Source organism: Silurus aristotelis (genome assembly GCF_946808225.1).
Source record: "Silurus aristotelis genome assembly, chromosome: 10".
Taxonomy (NCBI): domain Eukaryota; kingdom Metazoa; phylum Chordata; class Actinopteri; order Siluriformes; family Siluridae; genus Silurus; species Silurus aristotelis.
Window position 1 is genome coordinate 4,521,575 of NC_139583.1, and position 24,161 is coordinate 4,545,735.

General features: G+C 36.4%; 1 protein-coding gene across 4 annotated transcripts in view; it reads right to left on the minus strand.

The window, feature by feature from the left end:
* The window catches only part of LOC310732095 (semaphorin-7A), a 44,131-nt gene that overhangs the window by 16,167 nt on the left and 3,803 nt on the right, over nt 1–24,161 (minus strand). Inside the window, exons 5-14 of one of the 4 annotated variants that reach the window (XM_083552392.1) lie at nt 24,115–24,161; nt 22,729–22,839; nt 22,139–22,278; nt 20,473–20,651; nt 20,147–20,255; nt 19,869–20,064; nt 18,805–18,920; nt 18,522–18,667; nt 16,873–16,922; nt 15,668–16,095 (exon numbers count right to left, since the gene is read on the minus strand). The exon at nt 24,115–24,161 is cut by the window's right edge and continues 29 nt beyond it. In XM_083552392.1, the coding sequence (XP_083408518.1) occupies nt 15,764–16,095; nt 16,873–16,922; nt 18,522–18,667; nt 18,805–18,920; nt 19,869–20,064; nt 20,147–20,255; nt 20,473–20,651; nt 22,139–22,278; nt 22,729–22,839; nt 24,115–24,161 (1,426 nt within the window). In that variant the 3' untranslated portion in view covers nt 15,668–15,763. Of the gene's footprint in view, nt 1–1,417; nt 1,597–3,124; nt 3,271–3,601; nt 3,710–4,856; nt 4,933–5,077; nt 5,174–5,825; nt 5,859–7,579; nt 7,729–11,083; nt 11,251–15,667; nt 16,096–16,872; nt 16,923–18,521; nt 18,668–18,804; nt 18,921–19,868; nt 20,065–20,146; nt 20,256–20,472; nt 20,652–22,138; nt 22,279–22,728; nt 22,840–24,114 lie in introns of those variants that run through there. The other 3 variants (XM_083552390.1, XM_083552389.1, XM_083552391.1) reach the window with 3 other exon arrangements.

Sequence of the window (24,161 nt, forward strand, 5' to 3'; positions counted from 1 at the left end):
TCCTGAGGTTTGGCCAGCTCCAGTCACGTCCCACCTCGTGAAGATTATGGACCTATGGATGATCATGGAGAAGTAGATGCCGAGTGTTTAAAGGCCCTGGCATGGAGAAGCTGATGCTGGATCTATGATGATCACAAATTGTTCTGTATTGTTGAAAGATTTATGACCAAACTTTTGATGTCACCCATATGAGGATGGGTTCCCCTTTGAGTCTGGTTCCTCTCAAGGTTTCTTCCTCATATCATCTAAGGGAGTTTTTCCTTGCCACTGTCGCCACGGCTTGCTCATCAGGGACAAACGCACACCATTCACCTTCACTGTTGTTTTCTGTAAAGCTGCTTTGAGACAATGTCTGTTGTGAAAAGCGCTATACAAATAAACTTGACTTGACTTGACTTGACTATTTGCAATTCAAATTGTACATACTAAGGAACTAAAACTTGTCATGTATTAATAAGTATTTCCCATTGAAAGAGGAAATTTTATATTATTAGCAAAGAGTTGTGTCAATGGTAAGGTCCTTCATCTTGGCCTGATAGTCTACATGAGCTCAGGATTTCTGAGAGGATTTTTCCAATTATATCCCTAAATGTCAATTGAAAACAGAAACCTAAGACAATTCACAGCTAGCAAAACCAGCTAACGTCAGCTAAGCTTACGTAGTCATTTGCATTAGCCTTCCTGCTAGCATTAGCTATAGTCTATCGTAATTTTCCTAACACTTTTTGTAGCTGCCTCATATAAGATCGTCTAAGGGGATCTAAATCATATTCAATGTTCACTGAAATGTAAAACTCATAATGATATAAATCAACCAGATGTGTGTGTGAAGGTAATCGTCTATAGGTGGTTAATGTGGCCTTATGTTGAGCTAACTAAGTAGGTCGTGTTTAGCTATGACTAGATTGCAACTAATTTGAGTTTGTCCAGCTAGGTTTAGAAACTCAAATAAAAGTTTATAAGTAAAACTTTAAAGTATTACCACATATATCATGCAAAATATATTTGGTAAATACTAGGTTTTACAGTGCAGTTACTATTGTCTCACAATCCCATAGCAGAACCTCAGTGTACCATTAACGAAATTTTGTTTAATGATAAATAAATATGCTAACAGTCTTTTATACACAAAAACTACTATACATAAATACTCTGCTGCAGGAATATAAAAGCCTTGTTGTGCCGTGTTAATTTGGGGTAAGCAGCATACCGTGAGATATTAACCACTGTACAAGTATTTATAGTATCAGATAAACATTAGGGGGCACATTTAAAGTCCACGTCATTGAGTTCACATCTCCCTCTAACAGATATATGTGTGGCCAGTGTCCAGAGTCTACTCATACGTAAATATATTGTAGATAAACACCATACAAATAACTGCCGGTCAGCAACACGCTAGAATGCATTATCTTACTACTCATTTTTGAAGAGGGTGTAGATTGTGGTGTTCTGCCATTCCACATCTTCCAGAACAGCAACGTCCAACAGCTCTGTATATGAGAGATGGTTCTCCTCGTCTCCGCAAAACAAACGTGCGGTCAACATGGATGTCCAGCGGTTCTGAAGAAGTGCTTTAGTGCCACCACGATCAGCCTACAGATTAAGGAATGGTTTATTTAATTTGAGCAGGATTTTTTTTTTTTAGGTGTAGGAGTAGGTCCTCGAGCTGTGCTGATTAAGCACATTAAATGTAATATAAACTACCTTAGGAGCTGAGTCATCAGTTAAGTCATGAGCGTTAGAGACAGGCCTAACCGTAACCTTTTCCATAATTCTAACCTTAACACCAACCTTAATCTCCCCATGAACTCAACTTCTAACTTCCAAACGCTATTTCCAACCCCTAAACCTATACTTAACCCCAAACCCAATTCCTAATCCCAACCCCCAACATTAATCTTAACCCTTAACCCTACCTTTAACCCATTTATTCTAAACTTTAACTTAATTCCTAACTGTAAACCTTACCCTAACCCCCTAACCCTGAACCCTCTATCTTAAACTTGACCCTTCATTTTAATTCTTGACCAAACCTCTAACCCCAGTTTACACCCCATACAGTAGACCCTGACCCAATTTCCTTACTCAGTGCCTGAACCAGATTCTCAAATACTACTCGAATCCCCAACCCTCATCCCAAATATTTATCCATTAAAATACAATCTTCACCTCTCATCTCTCTATAATCATTACCTCTATAAATGTATATACACTAAATGTGTACATATAAACAAATACAACACAGATAATAAACACAAACTGAAACCAAAAAAAATGTCCTTCTCTTGATTAGTATCAATAATAATAATAAAAATGAAAGCACAAAGCTTCCTTCCTGAGGATTTTCCCACTCCGGAAAACTTAACATTACATAGACAATGGAGACCCCTTCCTTAAATGTTCAATAAAGAGCTACTTACAGAAAACCTCCCTGTATACACAAATACAACTATCAAAATTCTGTATATCTGTATATGGAGTGTATCCATATAAATACTCGTGTATAACATTACCATAGAAACAAGAGCTTATCAGAATGAAAATTCCGACCATAGTATAACTTTGTATATTGAATTACAGCTTTTTACATATTAATAAATTGATGAATGACCATGCCTGGTGGCGCAAATGCTTGTAAATACATTGTGTTTGATGAAAATTTATTATGAAGCTACTCTTTGTGTTTAACGTCATGAGTTTGAAAACTGTCACGAGAACTGAAATTTCTCTTTTGTCATTGGTTCTCTATCAGATTAATTGTGAAATTACTTCTCTAAATCCTACTACTACTACAGTCTACATTTGACAAATGTGCTTTGAAAAAAGAAAAAAAAAAAAACACAAATAACACAATAAGAACATCAGACAATTGCTTCCTTTAGATAGTTCCACAAACTGGTTTAGGGGAAAGAATGATATTTTGAAACGCCACAGCAAGAGGTGTTACTGTAAATAGTGAGTGGCATTTAAAATATAAAGACATTACAACATTATTGTAATGTGTCTATATTATTGTAACTCCCTCTGATCTCATCGTCCATTCTCACTTTTGCTCTATAAAAGCAGAACTTTTATGTATAAATATTATTTCTGGTGAAACATAACATGACACACTGCTTACCACACAAAACTGAGAAACAAGGGGTACCCAGATGGGCTTTTCTGGCCCCTGGTCCTGGTTCTTCTCTATGTAGAAGGAGTACACCTTTCCATCCAATCGTCCATTTGCGTTATTGGCTATGATTTTAAAATATCTCTGCTCTAAATCTAGAGAAAAAATACATTTGGAAGCTTAATGGATAAGTTTAGAAAAATTCTAGAATGACGAATAAGTATAATGCTAGATTTAGGGGTTAAAGATCTATTTGCATTTCTATATTCACATGCTAGTATCCCTTACCCAGTTATAGTGAATGTCCACAGGAATCCAGTTACAATATAAGGTCATAGTTTCATATTAGAAATTGTGAAATCTTGTTTACAGTTGCCAAAGTTTGTGCTGTGCTTTTACTGGACTTTTTGGTCCAATTTAACTTTACAAATCTGTATTAATGTAAATTATTTTACTGCAAACCTGGATGTTATATGTCTCTCTCACCGTTTGAAATTATCACTTGAAAGGTGGCTTTATTCATGGCCCATCTGTAGGTGCCGACGGGAACTGTTGGACTGTTAGTAGCCGAGACTGTGTAATATAGTGATTCACCTTGGGTACACACAACAAACACACATCAGGCAAGGAGCACAATGCACGTTCACAGTTTAACAGCTAAATTGCTCAAATAGCTCAAATTGCTGAAAAAGTTAAAGGTAACAAAAAGTATATATATCTATCTATATTTTCCAACCATATGTGGTTCTTCCCCAAACTGATACCACAAAGATGAATGCCTTTGTCTTTAAAGGTAGTAGAGATAAATGGTCCTTTCACTTGAACAAGAAGTGAAAAAAACCTGTTCCTTTATGACAATAACCCTGTGCACAAAGCCAGCACCATAGGGATTTGCTAAACATGGCTCGGCGTGGAAGATATCCTGCTATAGTGCTCTGAATCTCGACCTAATTGAACACCTTTGGGATAAATTAAAACGTTGACTGCACCCCAGGCCTCCTCGCCTACATCCGTACCTGTACGACTTTACTAACACCCTTGTGGCTGAATGAGCACAAATATCATTTTCTTAGAAGAGTCAGGAAGAGTGAGGTATAATAGCAAATGAAGACTAATTGTGGATTTGGATGTTCACATACAAGGTCAAGTGCGCCTAAACTTATCTATAGAGTGCGTCTTGCTGTATATACTGTAATTCCTTCTCAGAGAAAAATGAGAATAAACTGTAACATTGATATTTCAGGTACTAATCAGCCAGTAATAATATTTTTAATCTTTGCAAATGCCATCTATCCTGTGGGTTGAAGATTAATTCCAAAAAAGCGAAAACTCAAATAACACATGCATCACGATTTTCTCACGAACTTATAGAACCAGTGATCAGTGCATTAGCTCTGGTATCTTTACTAATTGTGGTTTGCTAAAATGCCTCTCTAATCTCTTTCCTCCTTGCACTTCATTTGCCCACAGCTAATTCTCTAGAACCTTTTTACAAACTGTTGACAAAAATAAATCAGGCTCCAAATGGTGCAAGAAACTGGGCAACTGTGTGAACTAGACCTATGGATAACTGCATGTTTCTATAGATCATGTTTGGATACAAAGGCGTACAACAAGTGCAGTATATGAAGTGAGCTCTATAATTACTAGTACTCTGGGTAAAAATGTGGTTAATTAGCTAAGTGATGAATTTAAAAGCGGTCTATTTTATAAATAAATGCAAGTTTTAACTCCTTCTTACCGAAATGTAAAGACGACTCAATGATGTGTGATGGATGCCACAGTTCAGTGCAATTAATAGGAATATTCTCCGAGTTCTAGCATGAAGGAAAAAAACATTTTTTAGTACTTTATTCACAGTCAATGTCCTGCTAAATGTAAGGACCAGCATAGTGCATAACCATGTATACACACACACACACACACACACACACACACACACACACCAAATTGTAAACATACCACATCACAGCACATTGTAGTTTCTATATAAGTTTCACACATGAACAGTGGATTTCCATTTCTCCCCTCTTTCAGCAGAGAGATGTTTTTACAATCCTGAAAAAGTTTTCAGAAGTTAAATAATAAAAAAAAACGATGTAGATAAAACAGTATCACTGAGACCAGATGTCGAACATAGAAAGAAGGACATTTGGTCTCAGTGATACACTGAGACCAGATGTGGCCCATGTCCTACTTTTAACCAGAGAAAGAAAGTCTGGCCCAGGTTTATACAACGATGGTGGTATGTTTGAATTTGCACAAAGTGTAACCTGGTACAGTGAACATTAAGGAGTATTTGTCAGGAAACTGTAGAGTTTGTTTAAATAAAAGCCGGTCTACAGTTTAAACAACACAACCATAGAACCAACATCCACATAAATGGAAAAAATATAGCCATGATTCAGAACTATGACACATATCTAGATATCCAGATTAGGTTTAAGACTTTTATACAATACAGTGATCCAGCTTCATATATGGTATAATAAGCTGATGTTTAAAACCCAACACCAGAGCGTTGCTGAAAGATAAATTCAGATTGGTTAGAAGATTTTTTTAGAAAAATATAAATCACCCTATTTAGTAACACTTATATCCATCTTAAGTGTGTTTGGAAAGATGCTTATCCTTAAACACTATACAGATTGTATTGCATTAATAAGCAGTGCACAGGCATAAATAATTATACAGAATGAGTAAAACTTACCAGACATTCTGGCTGCATTATTGTAACATTTACCTGTCCAGAAAGAAAAACATGTTATTTTAATTTCCATGTATTATAGGAGTTTGGAGAATTCCAGATTTTTAGAGAACAAAGCTCTAGGGTGCTGCTGGTTTCCTGTGTTGGCTTGAATGCTTTCTGAATTTTAGAGACGCCCTATCCCACCAGACTAAGTTGAAATAAAGCTATGGAAGGTTTCCAGCTTTTTCTTAGGCATTTCAATTCTCTAAGATGCATATTTAGATTCCTGGATTACGTCCTTGTTTAGTACATCTATTCACTTTCTTCTATCTTTTTTCTTGTTATTATTAGTACTAGAGGTCGACCATTGGTGGATTTGCCTAAACATGGTAAAACTGGATGAATCGGTTGACCTCTAATTTACTATTATTTATTTTAAATAACATATAGGATTAGATCAGATTCAGCTATACTGTCATGGTGCAAAGTACATGTACAGAGCCAATGAAATGCAGTTAGCATCTAACCAGAAGTGCATAAGTGGCGTATTTACGTACTATAAATAGCAATGTGGTAAATGAGGGTATGGGTCCATTTGTACAAGGGTGAAAAAAAAAAAAAAAGAGTAGAAAAGCAGGTGCAGTAGTCAAAAAGATATGGTATATATATATATATATATATATATATATATACACATACATATATATATATACATACATATACACATACATATATATATACATACATATACACATACATATATATATACATACATATACACATACACATATATACATACATATACACACATATATATATGTACATACTTTAAATAAATGTCTGTACATACAGTATATACAGAATAAATATGGGTACAGTAGTGCAATGATAAGCATAAGTTAGGGATGGTGCAAAGATGCATAGTGGATGAAGCAGTGCAATATAGACAAATGATAGTATACAGTATATACAGTGGTGGACAAAGTACACAAATCATGTACCTGAGTTAAAGTAGAGATACACTCTAAAATTTTACTCCAGTAAAGAAAGTGGTGCCTTTAAACTTTCACTTGAGTAAAAGTACAAAAGTATTGGCCTTCAAATGTACTTGAGTTTCCAAAGAACTATGATTTATTATGGCTATGATGTTGCTATTATTATTTTTGTCAACTGGATCTTGCGTAATCAACTCAGTTTATGTGAAAAGACTCTAAGTTGACTTTCAGCACACTGATCTATTAATAGAATGATATTAATGAGTCAAATACTGATTGATATCCATTAAAATGGTCATGAGCCAAAACCTTTATTTTTTTTTTTACTACTTTAAAATAAATCGTGCAATAAGGTCAAAGGTGTTGTGGTGAGTTTGAGTCTGGAGCTTCTTCTCTATTTATTTATCTCTAAATGTTCTGCTTGCTGTTAAATTGACGCCGGTCTGTATGTTGGTGATAAGAAGATCCACCAAGCGCCAGGCAAGAGTTCAAAACAAAGTGCGCGCTCGACCCTGATTGGTGGATCGCTGCATGTTTGACCAGTTAAGTTTTTATTCAATCAAATAAAATAAATGACTGAGTTCGCAAAATGTAGTGAAGTAAAAGTAAACGTCTCCCCAAATAGAAATACTTCAGTAAAGTACAGATACATGAAAAAACTACTTAAGTACAGTAACGAATTACATTTACTTTGTTACTGTCCACTGCTGGTATACTGTATGGTACATGATATGAAGAAATTTATTTAAAGTTATATAAAGTTCAGGAAATAGAGTTTACCAGTTTAAGTGTTGGATGGTTTTTACTATTTAACATGTACAGGCCATGAACAGTTCCTGCATAGACGTTTGCGCTGATAGGATCACGGATCAGCTTCAGGATATCAGCCATATTTCCATCTGCTGAACGAAATCTGAGAATCCCTGCATCTGAGAGAAAAAGAGAGAGAGAGAGAGAGAGAGAAAGAGAGAGAGAGAGAGAGAGAGAGAGAGAGAGAGAGAGAGAGAGAAAAATGCAATTCATGCAACTTTATATAAAAATGAAAACTGTTTGACTCTTGTGACTTGATCCTATGATGTTTTTGGAACGAAGATCTACAGAAAGGGAAAATCATTCCCACGCACAAGGAGAGCAGTCTGTGGCCTGTATTGCGATGTTTTCATTTTAACGCTTATACAGCTGTTTCGTGCAAATTCTTCAATTATGAAACATCATGATTGTAACAAGATCTTCGTCTTTGCATTGCATTGCAGTTAAAACAGTGCAACTGTTGTCCGCCAATGAAATTCTCAATGTAGCAATTCCCATGTTTTTCTGCTGAAAACCCTGCATTTCTACATGACTTGAGTTCCTCTCTATAGAAACAACACAACTTTATCATCCCTACATTTTGGCTGGTGGTTATTTAAGGACACAGAAGACCAAAACTGTTTCCTGACAGTCAAACCACCAAATTTGGTTTACATGTGCAGTATTTATTATATAGACAGTTTCTTCACATTATTCACATTCAGCTTTTGGTGCTGCATTGTTACAGTGTGCTGATGGAGTCCATGTTTACACACACACACTACAATGTCTTTTGTTTGGTCTAGTAGTTTTGTTATCTGGTGTTTAAAAATAAATAAGATTGTATTTGGTGAAAATGGCACTGTTATGTGTATGTGGTAATATTCCAAATCACTCAGTAATTTTACAAAGAATAACCGACCAAGTTTGTATGAATTCTTATTATCTTTCCTTGCATATCGTCATGCTGCCACTGTCGTATCTTTATGACAGATGCTAACGTTTATACCAAGAACAATATTGCCTTCATCAATAAACAGGTTTTTGTTCCTCATGTACTGTAACACATGGTGGTGGGGGGGGGGGGGGTATAAATTATGGGAAATGATAATCAACCATGGAGAGTTGTCATGTGACCAAACATGAACAAGAGCCACTGTCACAACATGTTTAACTATGAAGTATGTTTCATGTCTTCTATATTGAAACAATTTAAAAAATAGTAGATCAGGGTTTTGCTGAGGGAAGCAGCAGTAGTAGCTTGGTGGTGCTGGGATTTGAACCTGACCTTCTGAACAAAGGTCGAGTTCAAGTCTCAACCACCACCTGATACCACCTCCCATCAAGCTGAGACAAGGGGCTGTGTGAAATGATTAATATACTAAATAAATGAAAACTATAATACACAAAACATTGTAGGGCCGTAACGATTCCTCGAGTAATTCGAGAAATTCGAATAGAAAAATTAACAGAAGTAAATTATTTTGCCTCAATGCTTCGTTTAGTCCATTTAACTACACACAGAGCACTGCGTTTCCCATTGACCATTATTACTGACGCACCACCCGCCAAACTCTAAAGCGAATTACGAGGAATTAAGTCATAATTGCGAGAAAAAAGTCTTTTTTTTTATGTGGCGGATACGGACTTCTATTGGATTCAGGCCAAAGAAAACGACTTTCCAAAGTTTGCGATCATTTCAAACTAAAACATAAAGAAAACACCAAACAGTGCGGTTACCTTTTTTCTTTTTAGAGAATCTAAAATTTTACTCTGAAAGATTTTGTTATTGATATATTTGTATTTACATTTTGAAGTTATATGGAAATTAAATGCACTAAATGGGTTTGGTTTTCACAGATATTCTTGTGTGCAATTTCAGCAATAAAAATGTGAATTCTTCTAAAAAGGAAACAAATTAATTGTTCATTTTAATTCTATTAAATAAGTCTTATTTTCTCTTGTATATTTAGTATTGCTCTATAATAAAGAAAAAGTACTTCTTATCCGATTACGCTATTATTCAGAATATTATTAGGATAATCGTTAGAACAATCAATTGCTAAAATAATCGATAGCAACAGCTCTAAATCATTGTATGTAGTTAAAGAAGTCCTAATCTAGATCTGAATTCACTAGGAGACACAATAAGTGTCTCCTATCTAAAATAATCTAAAGTCTAAAACTCATTTGGGAGGAATCTAGGTAAAAATGCAAGGTTATTTTAATAGGATAAGTACTAATTTAATTCCTGCTGGAAGAGATAGATGTTTAGAGAAGATCCATAACATCTTTGGCAATTAATAGATGCCAGGATCAAACCTGAGAACCTGGAGATGTCCTGTAAGGCAGCAAGTAAGTACAACTGCCTTTTAAAGTTTCTTATTTTACAGAAAATGAGACTCCAAATCTAATCAACAGAAACAAATATGCCAACAAATGACATGTTCAAAAGTTTTCACTTGACAGATTATGCACAACAGAAGGATTGTATTTACACCAAACAATATATTTACAGTAAATAATGATACTGTACGTTCCCAAATTGATACATATCCTATGTAAAGCTACACAGTGTCCATGGGCGTAAATCCCGGGGGGGACGAAGGGGACATGTCCCCCCCATCCAAGGAAAAAAAATATTTATAAAATATCGCACTCTCTATGGTGAAAAATATATGTATGTATACCTAAATAATTGTGTAAGTAGAAAAGCCCCCGCAAAAACTGCATTTAGAAACAGTTGAGTCCCCCCTCATCTCACCTACTGTACACACACACAGTCAGGTGTGTGTCTGCGGCCCAATTAATGTTCAACTCCATTAACTATTGTATTTTATTTACTTTAAATAAAGCGATTCTCTTTAATGTAGTTGATGCAGACTTATTCATAAATTAGTAAAAATGCTGATTAGCGATGTAATTTTCCATGAATCTGCTATATTAGTGATTAAAATATGACTTATCTAGTGAACGTTAGCTTGTATACAATAGCTTCTAGCATAGTGCACTGTAACTAACACACCAAAGTCGTTTCCCATGCAGTGTTTTATTTGGGACGACTTGGTATAATGTTAACTTAACATTAACACACAATTAGCATATTGTTTATCTGTGCATTTATTAAATGAGCACTGTGCTACATCCGAACTGACCACAGTGTAGCTTTGTGTTTAATCAATTTTTATTTTGTTCTTAAGTGTCTTAATTAATTCATTATTAATTATTAATAAATAAAAAAAATTCACTTTGGGGACATGTCTTTATAAGTACAATTTGACTGTATTATTTGTGTCCCCCTTCAAAAAATGCTCATGAAAATTTTTATATTTATTGTCCCCCCTACTGTTAAATAAAATTTACGCCTATGACAGTGTCTCATTTAGATTATCTTGAAACCAATAGAGGCAATAAGAATAAAAGGTTTGTAGGAAGTAATATGTTGTTAGATTAGATATGAAAATGACAGATAGAGTTAGGAGTCAAGTCTCTTACTTTCGTTGTTCACTATGACCCTCGGTTTAAACCAATGATTTCCGAGTGTAGAGCCGATAAATGTAATCCAGAGTAAAGCTATGAGCAGTAAGTGTCCTTCTCTGTACGCCATCATCGGTTTATGACGTTTCCAGAAGCGCTGTTCAGCTAATTTATACTGCATCTGAAACGCGAACATACCAATGAGTCGACTCTTTGAGCCGACACTTTTAAATGAAGCTTTAGGAGTCGACTTGCAGATCTAAAGATGTAAACATTTTACCGCGGTAAACTTAGTATGATGTATTTTTAATAATTGTAATACTAATAATGATAATATGTAGGGTACATTTTGCTGTTATTTTAATAATTAGTGCACAGTAAATGTTTATTGACTTCTTATTTCGGCTGCTCCCCTTAGAGGGCGCCACAGCGGATCATCCATCTCCATATCACCATAATATGTGAAAGATCTGCCTCTTTCAAACCAACTACCTGCATGTCTTCCCTCACCACATCCATAAACCTCCTCCTTGGTCTTCCTCTTTTCCTCCTTCCTGGTGGCTCCATCCTCAGCATTCTCCTACTGATATACCCCATGTCCCTCCTCTGCACATGTCCAAACCATCAACCACCTCCCTCACCTTGTCTCCAAAACGTCCTACATGCGTTGTCCCTCTAATAAACTCATTTTCTAATCCTGATCATCGTCGTCACTCCCAACAAAAACCTCAACATCTTCAGCTCTGCTACCTCCAGCGTCACCTCCTGTTTTTTACTCAATGACACTGTCTCTAATCCAGGGGCGTAGATTACACGGGGGACATGTCCTCACTTTTAATAAAAAAGTAAATTCGTCCCCCTCACTTTTTTTTGGTGGAGAGTGTGTGTTCACGACATGTCGAGGTTTTAATGGAGCAATGTATATAAATGCAGAGTAATTTAAAATTCAAAGAGACAAGATAGTCTATACATGACGTTCACGTATCCATGGCAATCAGTCACTCACTTGTCACGTCATCATCACGCGCCCTAGTACTGTAGCTCAACTCTCCCTGTTGCTCTTTAAATGATTTAAAGGGTTATAAGGGAAAAATAGCTGCTTGGACAAACTTTTTTCTGTGTATTTTCATTAAACTCTTTTATAACGTCCTTTGTTTTAACAAGTGTGTAATCAAAACCCTTCAAATAAGAATAAAGATAATGTTGAAGTGAGATTTTCCTGCATGTTTATCTCTGTGTGTCACGGTATGTACACGGAGAGACGAGGACACGAATAGTAACATTAAAGATGTGATTTTAATAATAAGGAGCAGGTAAATCACACATACATACAACCGAGTAAAGACGATACCCGACACTGAGTGAAGACAGTGGTGATGAGTATAAATAGAGTCCAGGTGAACAGACAGGTGAAGACGGGAAACAAACATGGTGGATGACGGGGTGCAAAGGATTATGGGTAATGTAGTCCGGTGAATGAGGGTAGATGACAGGGGAAACGTTACAGTATGCTGATAGGAACGATCTTTATTTTATAGGGTGCTCTTTCATTATTGCACTCATTCTACATTTTTATGTGTTGTCAAGAATGAGCAAGAAACAGACAGCCTCGGTTTGTCAGGGCAGATTCAGTATGTTACACAAGAATTTTTTATTTTTTATGTATAATCTATTTATACACAGGTGTTTGTAGTATTATATGTGGACCAATCATAAAAAATTTAATTAGTAAAATATAGAAAAAAATATGTAACACATATGATGAACAACTGCACATTGGCTGTTTATTAGTAGGCTACTTAGAAAGCACATATTAATTCCTTATTCTTCATGACCATATTCTGCATCCCATAATCCTACCTAATACCTAAACTTAGCTACAACTACTACCTTAAAAGCAGACAGACAGGGGGCCCTCTCTGCCGACTGTCAGCTCTCTTCACAGACACGCAAATAAAACAACCTGAATCTCAGTGAATACTTGCCTCACAGACATAATAAATATATGTATAGAAAGCTCAAAAAATACGATTCACATAGAATACAAATATCCCTCAAGTTAATGAAAGTTATAAGAGCTACAGTTTCTCCGGTATCGCCACATTAACGGTCCGTGTGGAAACAAAGCAAAGGTTCTGTGTCATTTAAAACACCATAATTACTTTAAATAATTTACAAGAATATTTTGTCTTTATGCTCTATGTTGAGTTTGGTTTCACGTATAATAAACATACATTTGTGTAAAGCATCGATATTTGTCCATGCCCATGTTGATTAGAGTATTGAAAATTGGAAAGTATAAATTTTGCATGTTCCTTGTCAGGACAGCATAAAACACTTGTTTCGGTTTATTAATCAATGATATAATTAAAACAATCAGGCAGACTGATGACACACAAAGACTTTTTGTAATTCTGACCCTGACTCTCTTGGTGCAAACACACAATATGGACATTCAACAAAGGCCAGACGTCCTGTAAATAGGAAAGAGAGAAAGACAAAGAGATGTGTGTGATGTTTGGCACCACAGGGAACAGTCAAAACCTCTACTCACAGAGGACAAAAGCCAGAAGGTATGAAAGCCGCCACTAAATAAATAAAGGTTATCTCACAATTGTGGATTTTTTTTTTCTTAGAATTGTGAGACATAAACTCTTAAACAACATAAACAATTGCGAGAAAAAAAAAGTCATAAGTTATAAAATCAAAATTGCGTGAAACACTTTACTCCTACATTAAGGGTCTTTGCTAGACATCCTGGACTGAATTTGGAGACAAAGCTTATTAGGGATTAGAGATGTCGAAACTTTTTTCCTGAGGGCCACATACAAAAAAATATACGAAGGACTGGGTCACTCACTAGACATGAAGTAAACTGCCTCACTTTTAATGCTCTAATATTGGTAAATCCAATCAAATGCAGGTAAATTACGTTTGATAATTGAACGTTTGAAGAAAAAAGCCTCCATCACAGCTCTCAATTAGAATATTTTCATTTTATTTTCTACTAAAAGGTTTGCAGGTTATTCTCTCAGTTACAGCCTCAGATTTGCACGTCTCTTTGACCCTGAGCACATTTTTCTTTGACTGCTTGCCTTGTTTAAGACAGTAGTTGACCGGAGACCCTCCTGGTGGTTGATGTACGAGACCACTGACATGTCCGTACGGACCAACACGTGGTGACCTCTCAGGTATCGGTGGAATTGTTCCAGTGCCAAGAACACGGCCATCATCTCCAGGCAGTTTATGTGCCATGAAAGATGTGACTTATCCCACTGACCTTGAGAGGAGCGGCCACCTAGTGTTCAAACTAAGAAGTACAATATATTTCAACGCAAATATTTGAGGGCCATAGACCATTATATATTTAGACTTTGATACGGGCCAATTAATAATGGATGGCGGGCCGTAGTTTGGAGACCCCTGGATTAGATGATTATTACAGGAGTACATATTAATCTCTGCAACTTCCTTTTGATATTTATTTCTGTTTGTAAGACACCTATTTGAATTGAAGGGCATAGGATGAAACCATGGGTATTTAGAAGTTTTCCATCCATTTTTGCATGTCAAATAGTAAGCAGAATTGAATTTATTTACGAGAAGAAATTAAATCAGCTATTTGGTGGTGGAAAAGCACCGAATGCTGGTACTAAAGGATCGGTGTTCTTTCAAAAGTGTTCTTTACAAATGTAAAGATGCAAAATTCCAGGATTATCGATATTCTAATCTGGCAATATCACTTGGGTCATTTAATGCATTCTTGAGTTCTTCAGTACTGGAATTAAAATTCAGCAGTGGGCGATGATGAAGTACACACGAGACTCTTTTAATATTAAGGTTGTTTTACATTTAAATCTACAATTCTGAGAAAGTTGTAGATGACATTATATCACTCTTCTGTGTGGATTTTGTATTATATTTGAAAGTTATTATTAGAGTTTAAAGTTTAAAAAAGTTGCCAAAGCGAATGCAGTGCTTAAAAATAAACCTCAAGTCAAGTATTAAAAGAAGATGAGCACTTCTTTATTTTTTGTTAGGATTCTGCCCATCTTTTGTTTCTGCTTATGTGGTTCATTGTTTCAACCACCAGATGTCACTACTGAGTCAATGTGCACTTCACTAATCACTCATTGTTTTTAGCTGTTATAAATCTCTCTGTCTATTTAACGTTCCGCTTTGTGTTAGTACTTTGCTTAAAAATTGACATTATGTGGGCTACCTCGTGTCCCTTTTTTTTGATTTTCCAATAATTGAAGGAATTTTCAACCTGTGCAAGTTCGTCTCTGCATTTGGGCTTTTACGCCCCCTTGTGGCCCGCTGTTATAGACCCTGTTAAAATTGTCCTCACACTTTTCATTTTTCATTTATGTAGTTTTAGTTTTTTTTATTTTTGCTTTTGTTTAATTGTGTGGACACACTAAACCTGTTCTACTCTATCTATAAGTGTAAAAGCAGCTGTTTCCCTCAAAAATGATAGCAAACCTATTTTCACTGATTCACTGCACTTTTATAAATTATTTTTGTTTTGTTTTTCAGCTCATTGTTATTTCACACAAAAACAAAAACAAACAAAAAAACCCCCATCTAATCAACATAATATAACACTGAAATGTAGTAGTGTTTATTAAAAGTTAAGAAAAAGATCAGTAAAAAAGACAAGGCATTAAGGAAAATTCACACAATGTCCAGACAGCACTAGTAGATCACAAAGATCAGAAAGAGAAAGCAGGTTAAAACTACATGAGTTGTCCTGGTGTCCGTGCCAGAGGAGACCAATACATACTTTTCAACGACGGTCCAGTTGTAGCCGTTCTCTGAGGCAATACATTCATAAACCCCCTCCTGCTTTGAGCTGATTTTAGGAAACAGCAAAATGCAATCATGTTCAATTAAGTCACACTCCCTTCTCATGCCCTGGTGGTACCAAGCATATGAAGCAGGCTGGGATTCCATAGGGCACTTAAGGAAGAAAATAGAATCTTCAGAAACAATGCTTAGGGTGTGTCTCTTGCTGATTGTGCAGTCATCTGAAAGATAAAAGCAGCACAAGGGACACTATTAGAGATCGCTGTGGGATTGAGGTCTGGATTTTTCATCCCTTTGATTTATTTTCTTCATTAGCCATTTAGATGTTTAGATGTTGAGTTGTTGGTGTGATGTTTAAAGCTGTGCTTGTTTTTTTTAGATAATGCTGCCTTGAACACAGTGAGTGTGTATACAGAAACCTGTCACATGATGTAGCTCTTGGGTTTTTCTTCAAATCTCTGAGTATTAACCAGTTTCTTCGTCGAATGAATTTGCTGAAACACTCACGTATTGCTAAACTGACACTGCTTTTAAAGGCCCTCTATTTGAAAACAATCCTCCATTCATAAAGAATGGTGAATGTTTGGAGATGACCTCAAATCCTGCCCCAGATTGATGAGCAGCAACAATTCCTTCTTTTGTATAAAGGCATATTAGTATTTCAGTGAGTTTTCACTTACAGCCTGAACGCTTAAATTTCTCCCCAAAGGCAATTTTTGCAATTCTGACTAAATGATTTCTGGTGACTTCTGCCGTGTTTAAAAAAACCTATATCACTTTACTGTTTTTTATTAATGCTTAATGAAATAGTGTATATTTTACAGGAGCTGTTGCTTTTCTACCCTGCTTGTTATATATCAAAAATAGTTCAGAATTTGCTCTTAAGTCCTGGAAAAAAAAACACTTCCTGTGTTAGAAACAGTAGAAAGACATACTGTATAGAAAGGATGTAGATATGAAACGCTCTCGCTTTCTCACACACAAATACACACACCTACCTTTTTTGCATATGAACTCGTTTCCATAGTTCACGTCTTGTTTTAAGTATCTATAAAAAAAATTGCACAAATAATTAGGGTTTAGATTTAAAGGGTTTAGATTCAAATAATTAGGGTTCAGATTCAAAGGGTTTAGATTCAAATAATTAGGGTTTAGATTCAAAGGGTTTAGATTCAAAGGGTTTAGATTCAAATAATTAGGGTTTAGATATAACGGGTTTAGATTCAAATAATAAGGGTTTAGATTCAAATAATTAGGGTTTAGATTCAAAGGGTTTAGATTCAAAGGGTTTAGATTCAAATAATTAGGGTTTAGATTCAAAGGGTTTAGATTCAAATAATTAGGGTTTAGATTCAAAGGGTTTAGATTCAAAGGGTTTAGATTCAAATAATTAGGGTTTAGATATAACGGGTTTAGATTCAAATAATAAGGGTTTAGATTCAAATAATTAGGGTTTAGATTCAAAAGGGTTTAGATTCAAATAATTAGGGTTTAGATTCAAAGGGTTTAGATTCAAAGGGTTTAGATTCAAATAATTAGGGTTTAGATATAACGGGTTTAGATTCAAATAATAAGGGTTTAGATATAACGGGTTTAGATTCAAATAATAAGGGTTTAGATCCAAAGGGTTTAGATTCAAAGGTTTTAGATTCAAATAATTAGGGTTTAGATTCAAAGGGTTTAGATTCAAAGGTTTTAGATTCAAAGGGTTTAGTTTCAAATAAAAAGGGTTTAGATTCAAAGTTTTTTTCCATCACAACCACAAACCACTTTCACTTTTCATAAGTGTACAAGTATACATGGGTAGGTGTTATGCATTGCAGTTAGGGTGCAGTTGCACTGCAAGTGTGCACAAGTGTGTGTGTGTGTGTGTGTGTGTGTGTGTGTGTGTGTGTGTGTGTGTGTGTGTGTGTGTGTGTGTGTGTTTTGCATATGACATAATGATAGGAGATTTTTCCAACTGTAAATGCAATAATAAATCAATAAATTATTTAATAAATGTAACCCTATTAAAGTAAAAAGAAGACATACATTATATATTTTTTTCTTTTTTGTTTTTTCATGATCTCGAGTTGTTTTTTTGTGATTATGACTTAATTTTCTCGTGAGCTCGACATAAAAGTTTTCTCGTTATCACGACTTAATTTTCTCGGGATCTTGACATAACGAATATTGTTTCCTCGTGATCAGTACTTAATTTTGTGTATTCGGCATATCATGGATAATAACCATAACCATTGTGCCAGTGCGGGTTCGTCCACATGCCCGCTGCCTCAAATGGTTATGTTTATTATTAATGATGTTGCAATGATGTTGTCTCTAGAACATGCTCTTTTTTGCAGAATACACAGAAAAATAAATTACTGATCATAAACTCTTTCTCCAGATGCAGCATCATGCAGCATCTTATGCCGAGTACACAGAATGAAGTACTGATCATGAGAAAACGAGGATGAGGAGGATGTTTACGTCAAGGTCACAAAAAAATTAAGTCGTGATCACGACAAAAAAACTTGTTATGTCGGGATTACGAGAAAACACAAAGGAAAAAAATGGCCTCTTAGGACTTTTTCCACACACACAAACAATAACATAGGATTGTCTTATTAGGTCTTCCTTATTAATTAAGCAAGTTTTCAGCATGTACCTATTGTTATGTGAGCACTCGGTCCAGTCCCAGATGCAGTACGGGTCTCGGGCCATCACACACGGTTGGCATTGGTTCCCGTACATGCTGCAGTTTCTCAGGTCGATCTGGATCACTTCACTGCTAGAGCTCACAAATAGTGTTTTCTACAAGAAAAACTCAATTAATGAACTGTACCAAAATATACTTTATGCCCAGGAAGTACATGTTTAAAGAAACACATTTCCCTTAATAGTGAAAAACTGACTAGTTAAAACAATACATCATTAGATAGAAGGCTTACTGTGGTACTGTCAAGCAGCATGCTGGAGATGTGTGTCCTGGTTTTAAAGGGCTCATATTCGGCAATGATAAAGGGTTTACCATCCTGATTCAGGATTTTATGCACCTTGCCACTGTCTAAGGGGAGAAAACATACTGGTTATTTTTTTACTGGTAGCAATTTTTACATACCCCCCCAAAAAATTCACCCTGATCTCTAACTGACTTATTTCTAAGTAAAGCACATACATCTGCCAACTTCTTCAAACACAATATAAATACCCCTGACTGCTCCTTTCCAATTTCCAATTCCCTAAAAACCAAAGATTAATATCATCCTGCCTGTTATTTGACAAAAAGAAAAGTGCCAGATCTCCAATTCTACCCTGAGTTTGTTTTTCTGACTACAAAGTATCACACGTTCTCATTGCGCCTGCATGGGTTTCCTCCAGTTTCCTCCCCATAAGTTGCTTGTTGGCAAATAATCGACTGTAAATTACAGCCAAGTTAAAATGTGTATGTAAATAGATATGGGGTTTCATTCAGGAGGAAAAAACTGCGATGATAAAATACAACCCCAATTCAGAAAAAAAAATCGAGGTATCGATTAGTATCGAGGTTCCTCTGTACACATTTTTATTTAACCCAAATGATGACAAAAACCTCTAGATTACTGCTGTAAAAAAAGGATATTGGTAAATTCCATTCTTTTTTTTTTCACTTTAACATTATATTTGTGCCAGGCAGTTTCCAGATCACTAGAACCCACAGCCTTGTGTATGTTGAACATTATTTTGCAGTGTTTATTATTTTATAGGTCAGCATTTCCAATATTTTGCCAAGTGATACAGTTAGTTCTTTACTGAGTAGCATCACCAGAATCCTAGAAGACTTCAACCTGGATTCACAGTTAGTATTTTGTGCTCAAACATAAATTCATATCCAAAGTTATCCAGAAGTCTAATGGATATTTCTGGATATTTTTTTATTTAAAAGCAATATTTTTGACCATTTTGACCAACAGAGAATGAATGCATTTGGAAACCACTGATCAACAGAGGCTGAATGTACTTAAGCACTGCTCACCTAGACTCATGAGAAGGACATCATGATATCCATTTTCCGAATTGCTGCTCTCTACTCTGTCCACCTGCAGGAGTGTGTAGTGATGGTTGCTGAACAAGAGAGGGTTCTGTGCGGGTGTAACCCATGCTTTTAACTCAGGACGACTTCCCATAAACCTTAGAAGGGCTGGCGATAGCGCTTGACTGTTTTGTACACACTGTAACACAGTTTGAACTTATTTAAGCTCTTTTCAGAAATAAAGTTGTTGATTTTTTCTGCTTTAATGAATGACAGTGAACCTCTCCAGGACGTGGTGAAGAAAAAGGGTCAGTGGCAGATGTGAATTCGTTGCTCCTGAAGACGTGAAGGATGTCAGACATTTTGTAAACACACACTGCTCTCAGGTTGCTATGGGAGAGATAGAGACACAAAAGTCAGCATTCTAGTCTTCTCTCTCACACAAACCAAGTGTCCAACAGCTGATGGATTAAGATTGCATAAGCCGTCAATGGAAAACCCAAAAGCAGGCCCTTCTGGTCACTTCTCAGTAAAGACATTATAGCTAAACATCATGGAAATAACTCTGAACTCCTGGTCAGGAACTCGCTACAATGCAATATCGTACTACTGGTTTTTGAAAAGTGTGTAGATCGTGGTGTTCTGCCATTCCGTATCTTCCAGCACAGCAATGTCCAGCAGCTCTGTATATGAGAGATGGTTCTTCTCATCTCCGCAAAACAGACGTGCGGTCAACATGGATGTCCAGCGGTTCTGAAGCAGTGCTTTATTCCCACCACGATCCGCCTACAGACAGTGGGCAGAATCACAGTGTCGAGGATAAGTACATTCTGTAAACAGAAGCGGGCTGAATGTACACTGCTGGTGACTTTTAAAGCCATGAAAGGTTAAACACTATTTTTAAAAGAAAAATAAATGTTTAATTGAATGTTCAATCCTCTTCTTTTTTTTGGCTGTTCTTGTTATCACTGGTAATATTGCTTATTTCACTGTGTTCTACGTCTGTTTTATATAATTATTATTATTAGTGGATGTGCCATACTGTTCCTTGAGCATGTTCTCTCAGCACCAATGTTGCTACGTGAATATGACGAATCAACACTACAGAGACCAAGACCAAGTCACATAGTATACAGATTAACATGGCAGAGGTAAAACTGTGTCTTCCTGGAGACATGACAGGAAAAGAACGTCTGGTTTTATTTCATCTTTTTACTTTTTATTTTGCACTACAAATGCGTGTAAGTTAAAGGGGCCATGCGTTAGAAGTCAGAAAGCACTAAAGTAAATTGATGATTTGCTGTCTGGCTGAACCAAAGTAATAAATCTGTAACAAATTTAATTGCATGACATCATAATTTTTCCATTGAATCGCATTGCGTTGAATCCAAATAGAAATCGGGTCGCACTTCATCAAAAAACGGGTGAATCGTAACGTATAGCATAGCATGTCCCTCTTCTGTACATGACCGAACCATCTCAATCTCGCCTCCCTCACCTTGCCTCCAAAATGTCCTACCTGCACGGTCCCTCTAATAAACTCATTTCTGCCATCGACAGCTCCACCTCCTGTCCTTATGTCACTATTTGATCAATCAAACTACTAAATCTATGTATTTCAGGATTTGCTCATTGCCCTTTTAGACATGAGTGAATTTGAACCAAAAATGTGGTTCAAAAACCTGCCCAAACGTCCTCTCTATGGGGGAGTGGTAGCTCCAGTGGTTAAGGTGCTGGCTTACTGATCGGAAGGTCGGGGGTTCAAGCCCCGGTATTGCCAAGCTGCCACTCTTGGGCCCTTGAGCAAGGCCCTCTGTGCTCCAGGGGTGCCGTATCATGACCCTGCGCTCTGACCCCAGCTTCCAAGCAAAACTGGGATATGCGAAGAACAAATTTCACTATGCTGTAATATATATGTGACAAATAAAGGCTATTCTATTCTAGGACATTCCCGTGGTTAATTTTAAGAAAGTGCTCACACGAGAGTCTCACCACAGAAAACTTCAGCATCTAGGCATATTTTTAATATTCATGTGAAGTGTCGGCCAAACAAATGCAGGTGTATGTGTTACTATGGAAATTATTTAGTATAAAGACAAGGACATGAAAGTCAACCATTTTTGACTAGAGCACTCTATAGTACTGTGCTATAATCTAATCGAATAATAATTCATATAATTCATGTTTTTTAGTCATGAAGTATTAATTATGAATTTGTTTTTTATTCAGTGTTGAAACCTGCTTGTAAATCCAATGTGTTTAATGGAAACTACCAGGCAGATCTGAGAAACTAGAGGTATCCAGACAGGTGTTTCCGGATTCTGGTCCCAGTTCTTCTCTATGTAGAAGTAGTACACTTTTCCATCCAGTGATAGATAGCCTTGGTTTGCTAAGATTTTGACATATCTCTGCTCTGAAACCAGAAAAAAATTCTTAACTAAACTCAAAACTTACATTCATTCAAAATTACTAGGATGACCAATTAGCATAATGCTAAATTTGATAAATAATGACATGATATTAGCATTTTAATATTTACATGAGGGTCTACACTTTTAACTACACCACAGGACAGTGTTCTTGCCCCAGTTGAGGACAATGTCCCAAAAGTTTTGTCATTTGCGTATTTTCCATTTCCTGTCTACTTTCTGATTTGTTAAATATATATACAAATCGTTTTAATGAGAATGGAAGTCTTGAGCTGCTGTATTTTCCTTTATTGTTACTCTGTTTTTTACCTACATTTTACCCACTAAACTCTGCACATAGATCCAAACTCTCCTGCTGAGTCTGGTTCTTTAGAAATTAAGAGTAATGCCAGTTCTTTAGTACAAACCAGCTGGATGCTGCACGTCTTTCTCACCATTTTGTGTTGATAATGGCAATGTGGGTCTTTCCATGCTCCATCTGTAGAGGCCGGATAAAACTGTTTGACCGTCGTTCCTAATCGCAAGCGTGTAATATAGCGAATCACCTTGGATTAACACAACAAACACACATCAGGCATGAAGTATGATTCACAATTCACCAGCTGTTCAAACCATGTGCCAATAGTTAACACATACAGTATTATAATTGTCTCCTGAACATCTCCATGCTTCTACTGGTATGTCATCTGGTCCAACCGACTTTCCACCCTCCATCCTTTTAATCGCTGCTCTCACTTCCTCCTTACTAATCCTATCCACTTCCTGCTTCACCATCTCCGCTTCATTCAACCTTCTCTCTCTCACTTTCCTCGTTCATCAGCTGCTCAAAATACTCCCTCCATCTTCTCAACACACTCTCCTCACTAGTCAACACATTTCCATCTCCATCCTTTATTGCTCTAACTTGCAGTACATCCTTCCCAGCTCGGTCCCTCTGCCTGGCCAATCGCTACAAATCCTATTCTCCTTCCTTAGTGTCCAACTTCTCATACAGCTCCTCATATGCCTTTTCTTTGCCTTTCGCCACATCCCTCTTCACCTGCTTCTGCATCTCCTTGTACTCCTGCCTACTTTTCTCATCACTCTGTCTATCCCAATTCTGTTTTGCCAACCTCTTTCTCCTTATGCTCTCCTGCACTTCCTCATTCCACCACCACCTTTCTAAGCATCTTACATTTACAGTGCTGTAAAAAAAAAGTATCCAGATTTTATAATTTTTTTTTGCATATTTGACACAATAATCTGATCAAGATCAAGCCAATTTTAATATCACACAAAGATAACCAGAGTACATACAAAATGCAGTTTTGCAAACAATGAAAAAACAATGGGGAAAAAAAGCTGTACAATCCTAGAAAAATGTATTGCCCCCTAAACCTAATAACTGCTTGTACCACCCTTGGTGGCAACAACTACAATCAGGCATTTGCTTCAACTGGCCATAAGTCTTTCAGATCACTGTAGAGGAACTTTGGCCCACCCTTCTTTGCAGAACAATGAAAAAAAAAGTTACAAATACTTTTTCACAACACTGTAACTCATTCATACAACTGAGCAGCTATCAAGTTAAAGGCCTTGTTCAGGGGCCCATGAGTGACAGCTTGGTGTGGTTGGGATTTGAACTCACAACCTTTGGTGCCAAAGTGCAAGAACTTAACCACTAAGCTACAGCTTATAACCCGTAAAACCGTCATTTTTGTGAAGAGAATGCTACACTGACAAGTTTCAGGTTCCACAAATTGTTGATGAAACAGGATGTTAATGTCCCTCATGTGCCAATGAAACTCAGTGAATAAATGCAGGTTTGAACTCGTTCTTACCAACATGTAAAGACGGCTCACTGATGTGCGATGGATGCCAAGGTTCG